General features: G+C 40.6%; 1 protein-coding gene across 1 annotated transcript in view; it reads left to right on the forward strand.

The window, feature by feature from the left end:
• Positions 1–19,493, forward strand: part of HIVEP1 (HIVEP zinc finger 1) — a 165,872-nt gene that overhangs the window by 61,057 nt on the left and 85,322 nt on the right. The window contains exon 3 of the mRNA XM_023737445.1: positions 19,364–19,417. Within this exon, the coding sequence (XP_023593213.1) occupies positions 19,364–19,417 (54 nt within the window). The remainder of the gene's footprint in view (positions 1–19,363; positions 19,418–19,493) is intronic.

The raw sequence follows: 19,493 nt of genomic DNA on the forward strand, positions 1-19,493 counted from the left end.
ATTGTTTGTCTTTTTGTTGTAGAGGTGTTGGATTTTCTTGTAGATTATGGAGATTAGACCTTTGTCTGATTTGTACTGTCCAAAAATTTTTTCCCAGTGACTACCGTTTTTAATACTTCAACGATCTGCCTTGCTTTACAAGTTAGGTATGATCTTGAGACATGAGAGATTGCAGTTTTCGGCAGGTAACGTGCCTCGGTACCTCACTCTTCCTTCTTCCTGGATTCCTGCCCCTGCCTGACCCTACCCAGAATTTTGTCCTTGGCCCAGAGCTTTCTTTTCCAGTGCTTCCCCTTGTAAAGTAAATAATTCTTCGGATATCAAGTAATTATCTTGCTTTTAAGTCACAAATTTAAAGTTTATGGGTTTCTTGAAGTAGTATATCCCTGTAGTGGATACAATGTACACCATAAATTTAATGAACAAATGGTAGTGACAGCATTTTGGGCCCTTTCTACAACACAGGATTCAGGGAAACCAGATGGGGTTTCTTCCTTTATCCAGCAAATAACCTCAACAGGCTATTTTCTGGGGCTAGTTCAGTAAAGTCATCATAAGCAGGACTTAATGATCTTTTTGTTAACAACAGTGGGTGAAATCACCAAGACTTGTAATTGCAACTTAAATGCTGGCATTACGAGGTTTTAATGGCAGTTACTCAGCAGTGGTGATGGAAACTTTTTCTTTCCTACAAAATTATGTTGGTGAAATTGTGTGTGTGTGTCTGTGATTCCTACTGTAGTAAAATGAAAGTGCGTTTGTGAGCTTCAAGTGAGGCCCGTGGTTCTTAGGTGCAGCCTGAGGAAGGCCAGAAAGGAAGAAGAAGCCCTCTCTCCTGACAGCTGCATGAAGTTGTCATTTCTTGTCTCCTACTCCCTTGCCCCCGACCCCCCTCCAGGTGTGTTTTGATCAGTTAGATCAGTTTTGGGCTGCCTTATTTTCCTCTGGGAAAAGGAATTTTTCCGTTCGGTTTTCCATCTTGAGTAGTCTTCCCCGGGGGCATTACTGAAGCAGTTGAGACATTTTTAGGCTGTTCACTCACCAGCGGATAGGAATTCAGCTGTCACTTGGGTACATGCTGTTTCTGGGATTGTGCAGGTGTTGGGGAGACTGGTTTTACTGTCTTCAAGCGACTCAAAAATCTCAGGGAAAAGAGATTTACATAAAATAGAAAATTTCGGGACTAAATTAGACCACAAATAATCATAGACAAATGGGGTACATTAAATACCGTATCGTATGAAATAGATAAAGTTCTGAGGTTTGTATAGGAAGGGAAGAAACTATTGCTTTTCTGGGTTTATTGGTAACAGTTTCTGAGAGTTAGGATTTAAGCTTGGTCGTGAAAACTTGGTGAGGTATGAATACATGTCCGGAGCCAGGGAATAAGTATGGAAATAATTGATCCTGATCACGGAGCTTATGGTTTTAGTGGGTGATGTGGGCATGAAACAAGCAATTTAACGTGCAGACACGCATGCGTATTCCATGCGGAAGGAGATGGAGTGCGGTTCGTGCACGCTCTAGTGGCCCCGTTTGATAACAGAGGTCAGGAAGGGGCTGCAGGAGTGTGTGATGGTCACACTCCGACATGAAAGGCAAGCAGTTGTCCGATGAGGCTGGATACCCTTTGAAACCCAAACCAAACCCTGTTGCCATCAAGTCGATTCCAACTCAGCCACCCTGTGGGACAGAGTAGAGCTGCCCCGTAGGGTTTCCGAGGCTGTAATCTTTACGGAAGCGGACTGCCACATCTTTCTTACATGGAGCAGCTGGTGGGTTTGAACCGCCAACCTTTCAGTTAGCAAATGAGCGCTTAACCACTACACCACCAGGACTCCGGACACCCTTTAGATACACATACATAATGTGGAGAAGTAGTATAGCATAGGGTTCAGAAATTCAAGTTCTACAGACAGTCTTCATCTGTCTGCATTCAGACCTGGCTCTGCCGCTGGCTAACTGTGAGGTTGACTTCTGTGTGTCACAGTTTACTCATCTGTAAAATGGGGATCAAGGACAGTCCCTTCTTTGTGGAGAGTTGTTTTGTGAGTATTGAATTAGTCCATGTAAAGCCCTTAGAACAGTGCCCGGCGCATAGTAGCACTTATTTTTAGCTGTCATCGATGGAATTTTCCACAGTGGTGCCCTGGAGACAGGAGAGCGGAGGAGGGTTTTCCAGGCAGGTGTAACAGGAAGATTGGTGAGGTCATTCTCAGAAGAAGGAACACCATGAATTAGAAGCCGTGGGGGTAGGAATAGGCAAGCTGTATGCTTCGGGGGACCCGAAAAGGTGGTGTGGCTCATTCAAGAGAAAGATTTTCAAGAAGAAGAGTTCTTACGATGGGTAGGAACAGATTACTTATGGTGTCTCCATCAAATTTAAGAAAAGTGTATGTGTTAATTCTGTGTTTTGGTAGTTTATTTATCATATACTTTAGGGAGTTTAGGAAATAGCTGACCTTATTAACTATCCAAAATTGCATCCTGGCTAGCTCTCATGAGCTACAGTATTATAACCAAAAAGAGCTTTTGTTGTTACGTGCCCTTGAGTCAGTTCCAACTCATAGTGACCCTGTGTGACAGAGTAGAACTGCCCCATAGGGTTTTCTAGGCTGTAATCTTTACAAAGCAGATAGCTAGTTCTTTCTCCCACAGAGCCACTGGATGGGTTCGAACCACCAATGTTTAGGTTAGCAACCGCGTGTTTAACCGTTGTGCCACAAGGGCTCCTTTAAGTCTTCTTGAATCCAGTTATATTTTAGCATATTTTCACCGTGATTTACCTGACCTGGTATCTAGGATGCAGTTGGTCTCTGAAAGCAAACAGCAGCAGCTGATAAATGACCAGACAGCTATTTTTGGTTTGCCCAGATCAGATCCATACATATGAAATTACAAGCTTAATTACTGTTATTTTTGGCCAGAGTCCTTGGAAATATTAGAGTTAGCGAAGTATTTCCTTTGCGAAAGAAAAGACATTTGTTATTTCAACTGTGATGATTTCTCAAAGCATATGAATTTTTTGAGTGCTTGGATTATAAAGATTTAGATTGGGAATTTTATGCTTTATAATATTTATCATAAATAAATATTTGTTCAGAACCACTGAAATGTAAGAAAAGCCCCATGTTATCGTTATCTTTGATGAATTGATATTTTAGGAGAACAGTGAAGACAAATAGAAGACATATGCATGTATACATATATTGAGGATGGTAGATATATTTCAAACAAGATACTTTTCGAGTATACGCATGCATACACATATACAACGTATGAACTATTATTTGATCCTTTAGACTAATGGCCTCAAACAATAATGCCAGTGGTCCCTAAATAATTTCTTTTCCTAAAATATAATTTAATGCATTTTAATCAGCAGATTTGGTGATATTTTTTGTAAGTGTTAGTCATTTGAAAATCAATTTAGGGCATTTATCTGAGTATGTTGGTCTATTTGTCTCTTCTTTTGCCACTTAGATTTGTGATCCATTTTGAGGTAAGTTTTTTCAAAGATGTAAAGTCAGTATCTAGAAACTTTTTTTAAACATAGTCATGGCTTTTATCTGAAAATATCTTTATTTTGCCTTCATTTTGAAGGATAATTTTGCTAGATATAAAATTCTAGTTTGACCTTTTTTTCTCCTCTAGCACTTTAAAATTCTCTTCCTCTTCCCCTTCCCCACCTCCTCGTATTCTACAGTTTCATGATGATGTGCCTGTGGGTGGTTTTTAGTTTTGGTGTGTCTTCTCTTCTGAAATTCATCTCTTCATCCTTTATAATATTCATCTTTTTTCCCCCTCTGTACTCTCTACCATATATAATTATTTTGAAGTCCTTGCCTACTAATTCCAACATCGTTGGCATCTTTAGGTGTACTTCTTTTTACTGCTTTGTCTCTGATTCTTCGCATGTCTACTCATTTTTTGTTGTGTAGAGAACATTAGGGATGATAAACCGTAGAGTCCCTGGATTCTGTCGTCTTCATCTGAAGATTGTTGAATTTTGTTCTAGCAGGCAGCTGAATTACTAGCAGATCATCTTACACGTGTGGAGGTTTACTTTTAGGCATTTTAGGGCAGGTCTGTTTTGGTTTGCCTTCAGACCTGGGATGTGATCTTAATCCTAAGGCATGGCCTTTTGGGGTTTAGGAAAATTCAGCATGTTTACCTGGCTCCTCTGACTTGAAGGGACTTGAATCCCAAACTCTGTGTCCCCCGTCCCAAGTAGCTGCTTGTATTTTTGCCCAATTCTTTTCAGCCTTACACGGGTGCACAAGCAGATCAAGAGTCAGCCAAGGATTTGAGGAGAGTGTCACAGATTTTGGACTCCTACCTCTGTGGCTCCCTTTTTTCTAGGTTATCATCTCTCAGTTTCCACCTGTTCTAGAAGCCCCCGATTCAGGCCTCTTTCTCCTTAACCCATAAGATTGCTGCTTTCTGCTCGGGTTGTGTTCTTTGAGGATCGGTGATTGCCCTTACAGGAAAAGCCATTTACATGTGGACCTTACCTCTTTTGCTTGCCTCATTCAGGGGTCCAATCCTGTCCAGCTTCAGCCTGTTTTGGTCACTTTCCAGTGCCTTCAGGTTTTTTAAAAATAAATATTTGGTCCAGGTTTTATTGTTATTGGCAGGAGGGTTAGTCACATATAAGCTGCTCTGAGAGTCCTAAATGAGTAGGTGTTAAAATCTTGGGGAGCTCTTACTATCAGAGGAAGATTTCCCTAATATTAGGCAGTTGGTTATTTAAGGGTTAAGAAGCTTTAGGAAGCCTCCTAAGCTGGCAAGGTGCGGGAATAAGATAGTGCTCTGATCCTTTTTTCCCTGGGTGGTGCAAACAATTAACATGCTTAGCTGCTAACTGAAAAGTTTGACGTTTGAGTCCCCCCAGAGGTACCTCAGAAGAAAGGCCTGACAATCTACTTCTGAAAAATCAGCCATAGAAACCCTATGCAGCATAGTTCTACTCTGACACACGTGGGGTCGCCATGAGTCAGACTTGGCTTGACAGCAGTTGGTTTTCTGACGATTTTGGCTCATGAGTTTGGCCATGCACTTGGCAGTCGGCTGTATGTGAGTTGGTGGGAGATTTCTCCACTAGAAACAATTCCAGTTGTTGTTAACAAAAGCAGCAGGCGATACGAGATAGCCTTACTTCGTTTTTCATTCTGTTGTTCTTTCTACTGCTAGTGTGGAAGGTAACGCTGTTTACTGTATTTTAGTGTATGTTATAGGTAAGCCCAAACTAAACCCAATGCCATCGAGCCAGTTCGGATTCATAGTGATCCTATAGGACAGAGTCGAACTACACCATAGGGTTTTCCAAGGCTGTGATCTTTACAGAAGCTGACCACTACGTCTTTCTCCAGAGGAGCAGTTGGTGGGTTTGAACCTTTCAGTTAGCAGCCAAGCACTTAACCCCTGGGCCAGCCACCAGGGCTCCATATGTTATAGGTCCTTATGTATTAATATATTTTTCTTCACTAGAGACTGGGGTCTGAAGAGAAGACATTGTATCTAACTCAAAGCTTTGTACCTGGTAGGTTCTAAGGATGAAGTGAGATGTGTATGTACTGTGCCAAGCACAGTGTGGAATGTACTGATAATTCAGTAATTTTTTCTTTCCAGTCCACCCTCTTCCACTCTGTAGAGTTGTTGAATATAACTGAACTGATAAATTAAGAAAAGGAACAAATTATATATTTCAGTTACCTTCTTTTTTTTTTTCTTTCATGTCGTTAAATAAGAATAGTTTGTACTAGTAATAGCTACATTGTGATGTTATTTGGGGAGAAATTCAGCAGCTAAAAAAAATGAATGTTCAGTAGTTCTGTGAAAGTGTACCTTTGAATCCTTACTCAAAATGCAAAAGAATAATGACAGTGTAGATTAGGTTTGTGGGGTTGGGGGGTAAACTGATGCGGTCTCTGAAATTTTATGCAGAAATGTGTGTGTGTCTGTCTGTCTGTCTGTCTGACTTCCTGGGAGAGGCTCTGTGGTGATCGTAAGGATTTTTTTTTTAATAGAGACATTTTTGAAGTTTCATGTTCTTTTTTTATTAACTAATTTTATTTTTATTAAAAAAGTGATAGATCAGGATCAGAGAAGGATGGAGATGTTCTGGTTTAGAAACAAAAAAAGACCATGTTTCCATGTAGTTTCTTATGTCATATTCTTTTAAATGTATATTATGTACATACACATGTATACACAAATACGGACAATAGTCTGGAACCTAGTATGTTAACAGTGTGGTTATTGGGTAGTGGGAGTATCGTTTTTTTCTTCTACCATTTGTTATTTAAATTTCAGAAACTAAATCTCACAAAGTTAAATACTTCAAATAGAAATGACAATAAAAAAAGTATAATGACACATATGTCTTTCTCATCCAGTCCCCTTTTCTTGGGTGACTGCAGACACCAGCAGCAGTGAGATGTGTATCCAAGAAAATTCAGTGAATGTGTATACACAGCACATAATGTGTGTGTGTGTATACATGTGTCCATTTTCATATTCTGACACAAATGGAAGTGTACTGTAGACGTTCTCCACCTTGTCTTTTGGTTTTGCTTTTTTTTTTGTATCTTGTAGAGCTTTCCAATCTTCAGATCCTTAAAGGGGGTCATTGACTGGTACCTCCCCCACCCCCACCAAGAGGAATTAAGAACACTAGATATCATATGTTAGATAGCATCTTCTGTTCTTTTTGTCATCCTTGTCAGCTTTGGTGTGTGCAAACCTGACTCCTAATGGTAGTCCCGAAATTATTTAATTTCCTCTGGGCTCAAATTATCTCTCGGTGCGGTGACCTCTGCGAATGAACGCCCCCTGTGTGCCGGGCCTCGCCCCTCCAACACCCTTACATAGCATTCTTTGCTTATGGCTATTGTTTGAACGAGAACAGTACATCTAGGAGACCGACTTTTGTAATCTTTTAGCTTTTTTGTTTTTTTAAATTTCAGATTGGGCTCTTTGTTTTGTTATGTTTTAACTTTTGATTATGGAAAATTTTTAAATGGTCGCCAAATAGAATTGTGTAACAAACCCCCGTTTACCCATCATCCGGCTTCAGTAATTAACAACTTGCAGCCAGTCGGGTTTCATTTATACTTCTGACCACACACCCCCCTCAACCATATAGTTTTAAAGCAGACTTCAGATACCATATCATTTCATTCAGAAGTATTTCATTATGTAAGCTCCGACAAGTAAGTAATATTTTTTTAAAAAATCACAATACCTTTATTAAACCAAAAGAAAGCAATTGCTTTCTATTTGTTTTTAAATTTACAGTTATCTTCGTTGTCATAAATTTTTAAACATTTTTTTAGTATCAGGACAAATAAGCTCCACATATTTTGTAAGTTGATAGGTCTTTTGTATACTTTTGATCTATAGATATCCTTTTCAGTTCTTTTATTCTTTGCAAATTATTGGTCACAGAAATTGGATTGTTTGTCCTATGGAGTTTTTCACCATTGAAGAGCTTTTTTTTAATGGTCAAATATATAAATGTATTTCATTAAAAATTGTTTTAACGGGCAACTTGGAAGTTTCCATATATATATTTTAGATACTATCAGATTATCTTTGAACATGCATTCCCTGCCCAACATAGCTCTAATTTAGGGCATTGTTGTGCAGGAGTTGCTAAGTGCGCGTGTGTAGATTTGAAATATGGGATGCTCTTTGAAATAAAAGTTCACAAGAGAAAAACAAGGTGTTTACAAGAAAAAATGAAGGCATCATCAGATAAAATTAAAGCCAACTTTGGGAAACCTCCATTCCTATGCAATAGATAATAAATGTATTGTGTCTGCTGAATTTGTCACAGGGGCTCAAGGAAGAAAAGTTTATTTTTAAATTAGGATGTAGTCAACTGCTTAAAGCCCTACAGAAAGGCTTTTTCAGAGTCTCTGTGATGTGAGCATAGATGTCTTGGATTTAAGTCCTTCCGGACAGATGAACTCTTGCTGAAGGGACACGTTACCAACGAGGAGGCTGGTTCTGAAACTGTGACACCAGAGCTCCAGGAGGAGCCGACATATTTCTTTTACTGACAGATACTTTTCTTCCTAAGCAAGTTTCCCGAACCAGCGTGAACCAGAGTTGTGTGTAGTCAGGCCCCAATTATGAATGGATTAGCTAACGAAAGTCCAACTTTAAATCTGTTGTTTGGAGCTCAGACCACGTTTGCCCTTAGTAATAACGTGTCATGCCTGATCTGGTTTCTAGCCTACCCCACTTGAGGTATTTAATTTGTAAGGTACGCAGACTTCATTGTGTCAGTGACAGTGTGGGACTCATCCAGAGGGACAGCGTGGTCATTGTTACCTGGGACCTGTGCAGAGCACTCTAAAGTCTTTGGCCTGCTAGTCACAAGTTACTCGCACGTCTCACTTTAGTAGCACATGATGGGGAAGCGAGAGCTTCTGTAAGGACGGTGATGCAGCAGCTAATGTGCCAAGCTTATGAGGTGAGGGCTGGGTAGTGCTGGGGTCTCCGCGGGCAGAAGGGGCCATAGTGGCTGGCACAGTGCTGCTAAATCGAACAGCAAGTAGCTGGGAAGGTCGTAGGTCCTGACTGTCTCCTATGTCTGCCTTAGAAAACTGGAATACCAAAATGTTATTTACCCCAAACTGGCATTGGAAATTCCGGTGGCATAGTGGTTAAGAGCTACAGCTGCTAACCAAAAAGTCAGTGATTCAGATCCACCAGGTGCTCCTTAGAAACTCTGTGGGGCAGTTCTGCTCTGTCCTGTAGGGTCTCTGTGAGTCGGAATCTACTCGACGGCAGCGGGTTTGGTTTTTTTGGTTTGGCATTGCATTCGGCTAGAGGACTAGAAGAAATGTGCTCGTATTCTTCCCTTTCCAGTCTTCTCTGCCTCTGAATCCTCCTCTCCTCACCCTAAAGGGATTTGGACAGTTATTTCCACCATTTCTTTCCTTCTCCCTTCACATTTCTGATCATCATCCATTCTCTCCTCTTTCAATTCTTGGAGAATGTAGATTATTTGTACCTGTAGTGACTTGAGACAAGGACGAGAGACAAGAACCCGTGATGGAGTTTCATCTTGAGTAGAGAGGCTGCATTTTGCTTACTGTTGTATTCTTCCACGGAGAATTACTGATTCTGAAGAGGGTTACAAAAGAAGAAGACACTATGTAGGCAGTAAGATGATTAAAAGGCATACATATGTCAAATTAATGCGATAGTTGTGGTAAAAATTACCTGTAGAATTAATATCTGGCAGGCAGTGCTGTTTATCTTCTTGCCCCTAGAGAAGGGATATGAAAGATGGTATACAAAGGAATGAGTTGGCTAAAAAAAAATAGCTAAACTATAGTTTGAAGTGTAAGAAACTATGAAAGATCAGCCAGAATGTTGTGTGTTTCTGTATTACCTGGTTGGTACTTCTCTTGCCTGAATCCTCTGTCCCCTGCCCCCTCCTCCAGTAGACCTTGTCTTGTTAGCAGGACCAGGAATCTGAAGTGTCAAACTAGGATTTACCCAGAACCACTATGTGGTTGGAGCCCTGGTGGAGCAGTGCTTAAGAGCTATGGCTGCTAACTGAAAGGTCAGCAGTTTGAATCCACCAGCTGCTCCTTGGAAACCCTATGGGGCAGTTCTGCTCTGTCCTATAGGGTCGCCATTGGCACAGTTTCTGATATATTGTAAATATATCCTGATGATGAATGTGTAGTGAGTGGGGACCAGGGGAGAGATGATAAGGTTGTTCCCAAGAAGAGTACCAGGCACATAGAAGACAGGCAGATAGCCAGAGTTCCCTATGCTTAGTTTCTGTGTTTTTGCCCTAGGTAATAGGAATACCTTGTATCTAAGTCCTTCAGTTTTGTTTTTGTTTTTTAAAAGAGAGCCCTTTTAAACTTTAGCGAAAAATAAATGTGTTCTTTGCTTACTGGGGTGGAGCAGATAGCCAGCCTGGTAAGCCAGAGGAGTTGCCAGTGATTTATTGTGGTGTTCGAGATCTACCCTCCTGGGTCTTGGATCCAAATCGTATGCGCACGCACGCGTGTGTACGTGTGTACACGCGCGCTCCCATGCATGTTGAATCCATTACTGGGTTAGTAACCTGAGTTCAGTGGAGCCCGGCATTCAGCGTTTTAGGATAAGAACCCTGTCTTCATATTCCTTGTTCTGCCCACCATAGTTACCATGGCTACCTCCTTCCATTCACTGTGTCGGAAATCATCAGAAGGGAAGAGGAAAAGCACCACAGGCGGAGTATTCTGATGTAGTCATTAGAAAACTGTGTTAATCCATATCAACGTCTCCATCTTTATAATAGCTTATTGTGTTTAAATGGTTTTTGTGTTTTCAAACATTGACTTTTTAGCTGGAAATGTATTTTCTAATTTAGGGCTCATATTAGTAATAATCATTAGATTTATTCTTGGTATAATACTTTTTAAGAATGTATGCTTTGGCCTTGTATAGTAGAAGTATAATTTAATTGGACATCTTTAGCCATGAAGTGCACATTGAACTTTTCCTCTCTTCCTTAGCATCCACTAAGGTCAGCAGCTGCTTTGATAAGATGGAGGAATGATGTTGCTACTGCTGACCCCATTGCTTGATACAATGTTCTTCCGAGAGCTGGCCAATAAGACTTCCCCCCTTAATCACTAGCATTCTATACAATTTTGAATCTTGACCGGATAATATATGCAATTTAGAGAACATTGATTCTGAAGGTTGACCACACATTGAAATCACCTGGGAAACTTCTGAACATGCTAGTTTAATTGGTGTGGGGTGCAGCTTGGGGATCAAGAACTTAAAAGTTCCCCATGTGACTCTGATATGCGGCAAAATTGGGAACCTTCTGTTTGAGGGTATATAGAAAGGACCACCAAATGGGGGGACTGGAAGAGAGGTGCCGAGGGAATCGCACTGGAAGAGAGGTGCCGAGGGAATCAACGTCGGCTTAAGTCGCTTTGACATTTTAACCTTGAGCCTTGGCTGGACTGCTTTGGGCTCCAAAACAGCATGAGGTTTTGGGAAGAAGACGTTAGGAGTTTACTTTTTAGGAAATGTGTGCTCAACCATAAAAGTCAGTTGTCTAATTAGACCTTCTTTCCCTCGCTCTTAAACGCTTGCGTAGTGGCCTCGCACAGTTCTCGGCTCTGTGATCAAAGCTGAGTACCTGGCTGCCCAGTGAAGCCAGGTGACGGGTATAATTAGATACGTTATTTAGGGACAAAACCAACTGAGAAGCCGCGGGTGATTCAGTGTCACTCACTGATTTTGGTCTCTGTATGTTTCGTTATTTCTGTGTTCTGTTTTGCTATCAAGATGATTTTCTTACAGAAGAAACATTGCACTTAGTTGATCCATAATTTTAAAAGCGTAATGGAGCATATATCTGCTTTCCTCTTTGAACTATTTCAGGTTTTTCTCAGTATCACAATTGGAACATACTTTCTGAAAAGGGTAAATAAACAACTTTGTGAACAGCGAGCCATGAAAGTATAGCAAGATTAGAGATTTCACCTTTTAAATTTTACTGTAGTGTTTGTTCACGATCGTTGCTATCCTGTGACTCGCTGTCCTACGAGGTGAAGATGTTGTTCATGTCCAGTTAACCTTTGTCTCTAACCTACTTTACCCATAGCCACTCTGGATCTTTTTAAAACCCTTGTACCCTTTACTGGGAATTCATCATAACCTCCAGCCCCCCTGCCCCGCCGATCCTTTGGATTCCCAGATCCTCAGCTCCTCTCCTGTTCAACCTGTGCCTTTGGTACCTGCATCATGTTCTTATTTCTCAGTTCCTTCCAAACCACTCTTCATCATGTTTTTTGATTGATCACATGAACTACTCTTAGCACCTTCATCTCACTGAATTCCTTGTCCTTCTAGAAAAATCCAAACTGGGACTTCCTCATATGCTTCATCTAGGTAGCCAGGCTTTTTTAGAATAAATAGCACTGCTGGGCAGATTGGAGCCACCAAAAATTCATGGGTTTCCACATTCATAGAGCCCTTCTTGCTGTTATCAGTGCTCTTACTTGTCTTCAAAATTGGTTGACTCTTCCATTCCGATCAATAACTTTTCCTAACTTTCACCATTGCCATTGAGTCTGTTCCGACTCATAGTGACCCTATGGCACAGGATAGCACTTTCCCATCGGATTTCCAAGGCTGAAATCCTTACGGAAGTAGATTGGCACATCTTTCTCCTGTGGAGTGGCTGGTGGGTTCAGACCTCCACCCTTTCGGTTAGCAGCCAGGAGCTTAACCACAACACTACCAGGGCTCCTTCTAAGACCCCTTACACAACACTGACCTCCTTTTTCTTTGTAGACAGCCATGCCTATTACCTCAAGAAAACTGAGACAACTGGATGTGAAATCCTCAAACTCATCCTTCCTTCAGTGGACTTGTCACTTAGCACACCTTCCTCCTTTCCTCTGACCTCAGGACAGCCCTGGATCTTTCCCTGTTCCATACCAGCCCTCCAGCTTGTTCTGGTGATCCTGTCTGCCACTTTCTCCTGAACCTTTCCTCTTTGTATCCCTCACCTTTCCTGTATCTTTACCCTCTCTTTATTGGTTCCTCCCCCTGGGCATATAAATATCTTTACAGAACAGAACAGCCTTCCCCTTGACCCTGTCTTTCTCTCTGGCCCTCAGTACTCTCTTCTTTCCTGCCCGCCATTTTGGATGGCACTCCTGCCCTTCTCTCTCCTGATTCTTCTCCCACCACTTCTCAGCCCACTGCCTCCGGCCTCCCCATCCCACTGCATGCACTTCGTAAGCACCACCAGTGACTGCTTCATTGCTCAATCCAGTGGAAGCTCTTCCAGCCCCTATTGATTGTGTCTCTACTGATTTGACAGTGAAACACCATCTCTTGACTTCTGTGGCCAAGATTCATTCTGGTTCTGATTTTTTTTTCAGCTGTTCATTTTTTACCTCTTCCATGAGTTTCTTTTCAGAGGAACTCCTTAAAAATTGGAGGTACCTCTCATTCTACCAATGATTCTGAACAAGAGAGTAGGTGAACACTTGTCAAACCTTCGAACATTTATGCAGTGGGGCACCATCCTGCTGTTCCTGATTCAGTAGGTCCATCTGGAAAAGTATGACATGATGATTCTATAATATTCTATCATGTGGTGGTACCATAATTTATGTAACCATTGAGCACTTACTGTGTTCCAGGCGCTATTAATTCTGTAAATTCTTTTCCAGTGAGAAGCACTGTGATGAGTATCATTTGTTTGACTCCTTTCCTAGTCTCAGTATAGATTTCCAGAAGTTGAATTACTACATCGAAGCATAGAGGTGGTTTTCAAAGATCTTGATACCCATGGCCCGGTTGCTTCACAGAGAAGTTATATTTTTGCTTCCATCAACTCCATGGTGTGGTTTTAACTACCAGTTACATCCTGTATCTCTAGACCTCCCTCTCTAGATTTGTTTACAAACTGCTTTGAGTCCTGCCAGTTTCCTGCCTCTTTGCCTTTCTGACCTCCTCGCGTTTCCCTACCTAAACGCCCTTCCCTCCCTCCATGGCTGGCTTGCTCTTCTTTTTGTCTTCATATCCAATCCTTGTATTATTTCTTTCACAAAAGTGTTTCAGGACCATCCTGTGTCCGTGATGGCTGCGTTTCCCCTTCTGTGTTCCTTAGCACCTGTGGATATAGTCAGGCACTTACCACGTGGTAGAGGAACTGCTTATTTACTTCTCAAAGTTCCTGTACACAGGGATCGCTCATCTTCAGGTGTCCTTGGTACTGACACAGGATCTCATAAATACGTTTTCAACTCAGTGAACCAAGTGTGTTGATGTTTTCACATCTTAGAAATTATCCTGTAGTCTTCCGGGTGCTCTGGAAATTTGAAATTGAGAATCAATAGCCAACGTGTTTTAAAACATAATTTTAGCACATTTTAGCGTTTATTATTTTTATTCAATTTTAATAATATTTCTTTTTGATATTAAAATATTTATTCATAATAGATAATTTAATAATTTGAGAAAATATAAACAGTAAAATGAAAGCTACCCGTTAATGTACTGTCCTCAGGTAACCATTTACATTTTGGTCTCTTTATAGGCCTGTGAGTGGGTGTGTATGTTGTTCTGTGCTGTCGAGTTGATTCAACTCATAGCGACCCTATGTGACAGAGTAGAACTGCCCCATAGGGTTTCCTGGGCTGTAATCTTTATGGGAGCAGACTGCTAGGTCTTCTCTCCCGCGGAGCGCCTGGTGGGTTTGAGCTGCCAACCTTTCGTTTGGTAGCCGAGCGCTTAACCACTGCGCAACCGGGGCTCCTTTATATGTGTGTATACTCTCGCAGCTAGCAGTAAAGAGTAAGGGCACTTGGACTGCTGTATAAAGAGGGGAAGTGGGAGTTATGCTTTATCAGTAGTATAAATAGTACACTCACATATGGTGATTTTTTTCAATCAGATGGTATCTCTCTCAGTAAACAGAGGTGCCTTTTGCGGTCCATTAGGATCTACTTCATAAATCTTAACTACTTGAGTTTCCAGCGTGTGTTTTTAGAGCTAAGTTGTACAGGGAGAGTCTGTAGATGTTAGAGCAAAAGCTACATGTCTGATGCCTGTCACAACAGCAAGAGAGAAAGGTGAGGATAGAATGGAGGTGAGGATAATTTAAATCTTTTACAGATGGAACGAAGTAATAGTTGATTCAAGTTTCAGGAGCTTTCAGTGTACTGATACCGTTTCCCCAATGTTGGCCTCACCTGTAATGTTATAGATGGTGAAAAGCTAGATTCTTAAGCGAGACCCTCAGTACCAGTTCTCATTTTGTGTGTGGGTGTTTTACTTTCATTTCCTCATTTTCAGAACACGTCAGTAATTCTCTGTCACCTGTCAGCTTAGGGTCAGCGTTTAAATGTATAATCAGCACATCACTCAGGCCTATCTTACTATTGTTATTATTGATCATGAGATGTGTAGCTGTGAGAAGCAGGGTCTACATACGGGGTTGGGTGGTGGTACAGAGAAGGGGTGGTAGGCTCTGAGGATGTTAGGGAAGGAAGAGTTCCTAGAGGAGACAAGAAAGAAGAGCTGGGCTGGGCGGGGTATTCTGGGAAAAGGAAGTAGCTGCTGTGAAGTCCTAGGGGACTGGTAGGGCCTGTACTAATGTGTGGCTAAGGCTGAAGAGAAAAGGGGTCTGTGGCGGAGGGTGGGGGGAGGTAGTTAAATCACAGAGAACTTTGTTAACCACACAGGGAAAACTGGGGCTTTATATTTACCTTTGAATTGATAATAAAATGAATATTTAAAACATGTTATAAACGATAAGCCCCTTCAGGAGAGCCAGTCTGTTTTCTTTGTACCTCTGACTCTTCACTGTACCTGGCAGAGTATGCATTCAATATAATAAAAACACACAGCATTTCCTGAAACAAATTTTAACAGTTTAGTGGGTTGGTCCCCAAAGCTATGATGCACTGGGTCCCAAGACTCTTGAGGACTGGCATTGAGACATTTGAGATGGCAAGGGAGGGCCCCACTCCCTTGGTGAAAAATGGGTCAAAGAGAGCAGGAACTTACTGTGAACCTTTATTTTGAAGTCCCTTTATTTTTATAAGTGATTTGTTTTTAATGATCTATTTTCCTTCCAAGAAAGCTTATTTCTTAAGGGCTCTAGGATTTTTTTTTTTCTTTTCTTTTTTTTGCTCAGTGGTTTCAGATTACGTTTCACAAATAAAGGGACATTTTATTTATAATTATTATGAATGAATGAAAATAAAATATTTTTGCATTGTTTTCTTGTACAACATTCTTAAGATATGTAAGGCATTATACGAGATTGTTAAAAATGAGTTTTGTCAGTGCTGGTGGATTTTGATTGAATTTTTTATTTCACACTCAATTTCTAATACTAGAAATGGTTGTTGGGAAGTGGCCTCCAGTGCACTGTGACAGCACGCTTGGTACATGGTGCTTGACCAGGAGTTTAGCAGAGCACTGAACTGTGTTTCCCTTTTCCTCTGCATCTTTTATTCTTAGCCTTTATCATTAACACACAGTTTCTGCATTCTACAAGAGAGGAAAGAAGAACCTGACCAGGTGTAAAGTCTTACCAATTACGGAACCGGGATAGAACCTGTACTGTTCCTATCCCCTGTCCCAGCCTGTTGCTCTTTAACCCCTGACCCCGGTCCTAGCCTGTTGCTCTTTAACCCCTGACCCCTTGGGATCTCAGGGAAGATCATGGGTCCATTCATATGTGGCCAGGATCTTCTCCAGGTGAAATTCTTGTGAGTGTATTTAGTAAAAATGGAATGATTTCATCTTAAATGGATTGAGAACTCGTTACAGTCAGAGCTCATTACTTTAGATGTACCGCCATGCTGTGAATGTCCATTTTGTGTATGTCTGTTTAAACAACAGCTGTTTCTGAGTTTGTTGTGAAATTGTTAGTCCAGCCGACAGCGGGGGAGAGGGCAAGGGAGGTATTCTGAGATTCCTTACGATGTTGCGGGGAAGTGTCACCCTTTGTAAAAGATGGGTTAGAAAGAACTGCTGCTTGTACCTGTCAGTTTCAAGCTGCAGGTTTCCGACCCAGCAGTGAGTAGTGAAGCCACTGTAGTTGGCTAAGGGCAACATCTTTTGTTTTTAATAGGAAACGACAGAAAGTGGAATGTGGGTAAGTTTATTTCCGCATCGTGTATGTATACGTAATGTGTATACAAATGTGTGGTGGGTTGGAATGTGAAAATATGTTTCTTTCCTGAGTCATAGTGAAAAAATGATACATATTGCCTTCAATATCAGCACATTGTCTTGCCCGAACCAATTAAGAGCATATAAGAAATGACCACTTTATGTGTGATTTTGGAGAGGCTCTTTAATTAAAAACAGTTCATATTTTACCCAGGGAATTCTAAAACACAGGTTAAACATGAACAGAAATTTTTGTAAAAATTGACTGAAGCAGAAGCTTTTTAATAACGGTTGTTACAAGCTCTTTAACGGATGATTGTATTTACCTATCTAATTGGAGCTCCGAGTAAGAGCAGTTAAGTCGATGCCTGCACCTACCGTCATAGATGTTCTAAATCAGTAGTTCACGTTTATACACTTATCATCAAGAGAAAAACGTAACTTAATGGAAAGTTTTAAAAACAAAAGTGATTATTTTGTGAGTAAATGTTAGACTAATGTGATTTTTATAAGTATTTGTTGTGTTGAAGTGCAAACAGAAGGTGGCCAATCCCAGTGGACTAAGTAGCAGCTCTTTTTAAGTATTTGTTACACCCTCAGTTTTTGTGGCTTTGAGCCACAGTTGATTCTATTAATAAAAAAGTTTTGTTTTTTATTCTCTAATGCCAAATTATGCGTGTGCATAAACTCTATAAAGTAGTCATTAACTCCGTGAATATATATATTATATATACATATGTAATATTTATGATTCTTAACTTTGGACAAACTGCTGGCATAGAAAAAGTAGTGCTTTGATAATGATAAGGCTCTTTTTTCATTTCATGAGGACTGTATACTTAAATGATGTGATTTGTTTATTTACAGTTTAAATATCTGCAATGTACTTTGTGTATTCTGCAGAAAAAAGTGACCCTTTTCCTTTTACTTACATTAATAGAGATTGTATTCAGGCATTTGGTATTTTTCTCCGTGAAGTAAAATTACTGCTGATGGCAGGACCCAGTGGCTGCAGTATCATTTTATTTTTGAGGACTATTTTCCATTTCATTCATCATTTCAAGAGAAATAACTACAGTTTGTAAAGCAGGAAAATTGTATTACTTCCAAAGGTTGCGGCTACTACTCCCAAATCTTATTTCGCATCTGATAGTTAGCAGGCAGCAAATAGAACATTTCTGTGGGAGACATATTGGCCAGGTCTGACATTTAGTTATTTTTGGCAGTTGCTGAGACGTGATGTCTGAGATTGCAAACTAGCTGATTTCCTTTGTACTCTTGCTCCCACTCGGCTTGGTTTGGCAGGCTGGTTGGATCAGTATGCCATTGAAGGAAACTGGGTCAGCAAATAGATGATTCTCTGAATTTCTAGCTTTTATGGCACAGCTGATGGGGAAGTAGACCAGAGTTGGAGGGTCCCGAGGTCCTGAGGTGCCTTTTACTGATTTGGCACAGGATGCGGTGTGGGAGGTTACGTTTTCCACGGTAGATGAAGCATTGGCGACAGTTTCTGCAGCTGATGGCATATGCCAGAAAGCAAAGGCTCATCATCTCTGTGGCTGAAGTAACAATTTCTTGAAAACACTTTTATCTAAATTCTGTTTGTGGAATATGTAAAATGTTATATAGTTATTGGTACTGTATTGAGTTCAGTACAAAATAGCACCCTGGGAATTTTGTCACTTTTACCATTATAATCAGCACTTAGATCAATGTATTAAATTTGAAATTGGTTACTGGCATAGTCATCAAATGTGTATTTCCTTTTAAGATTTTGATTGAATTTACCGAAGTAGAACGTGCATATTTACAAAATCCAATTGTGCCTGAATCCTCAGGTTGTGGACCAGGAGTCCTGGGGTCCGCACTTGCCCTCCTTCTTCATCCTCATCAGCACTTTCAGTGCTTTGTTGGTTATTGCTTCTGGGTACACCTTCATATGTCAACACTGTGCCTGGGTAGCAGTTCTGCGTTTATTGCGTTTGTATAAACCAAAACCTGTTGCTGTCGAGTCTGTTCCGACGCTATAGCACAGGGTAGAACTGCCCCACAGAGTTTCCAAGGAGCACCTGATGGATTCGAACTGCTGACCTTTTGGTTAGCAGCCATAGCACTTAACCACTGCGCCACCAGGGTTTCCTGCTTTTGTATCGTAGCTCTTTAATGCAGTGTTGTGCCTTCACACTTCACAGATGGGTACCGTGCTACTGCTCAGCTCATCATTTCCTTTCATTTTCCATCCTTTTTTTTCTTTCTGTCATGTTTGTCTTAGTGCTTAGGCCATCTGTGAACTTTGCTTAGTTTAGTTGTTTCTAAGCTAGCAGTCATTTGTTATAACTCTCTAGTAGAATCCCTTTTGGGCACTTGATACGTCTTCCTAAAGAAAGTATTATTTTACGATACTCTCATTAGGCAACTGAACATTTTTGACTGTTTAAAATGTACTCATTATTCGTATTATGGAAGCCTGAAATGATTGGAAGCTGTCCTGTGACTTCAGTAACGTTTATAAATATAATTTATAATGATACATATCATTACTTTAACAGTTCACACTCATTTGTTTCATAAATAATTCACTCAAAAATATTGATTGCTATGTGTATAAGTTGCCTGTTTGTTCTCATATATTGTTATTTGTCTGTAGTGAATTGATTTATAAAATTTTCTTTGTTTTTCTTAGACAAAATTGAAGAAGCACAGAAAGAACTGAATGGGGCAGAAGTTTCGAAAAAAGGTAAATTAAAATCAACCCCAGTTAATTCTTGCAGAAATCCCTGTACACATACCTTATTATTGGAGCCTTTCTAAAC

The sequence above is a fragment of the Trichechus manatus genome, unplaced genomic scaffold, assembly GCF_000243295.1.
Source record: "Trichechus manatus latirostris isolate Lorelei unplaced genomic scaffold, TriManLat1.0 scaffold00103, whole genome shotgun sequence".
NCBI classification, from domain to species: domain Eukaryota; kingdom Metazoa; phylum Chordata; class Mammalia; order Sirenia; family Trichechidae; genus Trichechus; species Trichechus manatus.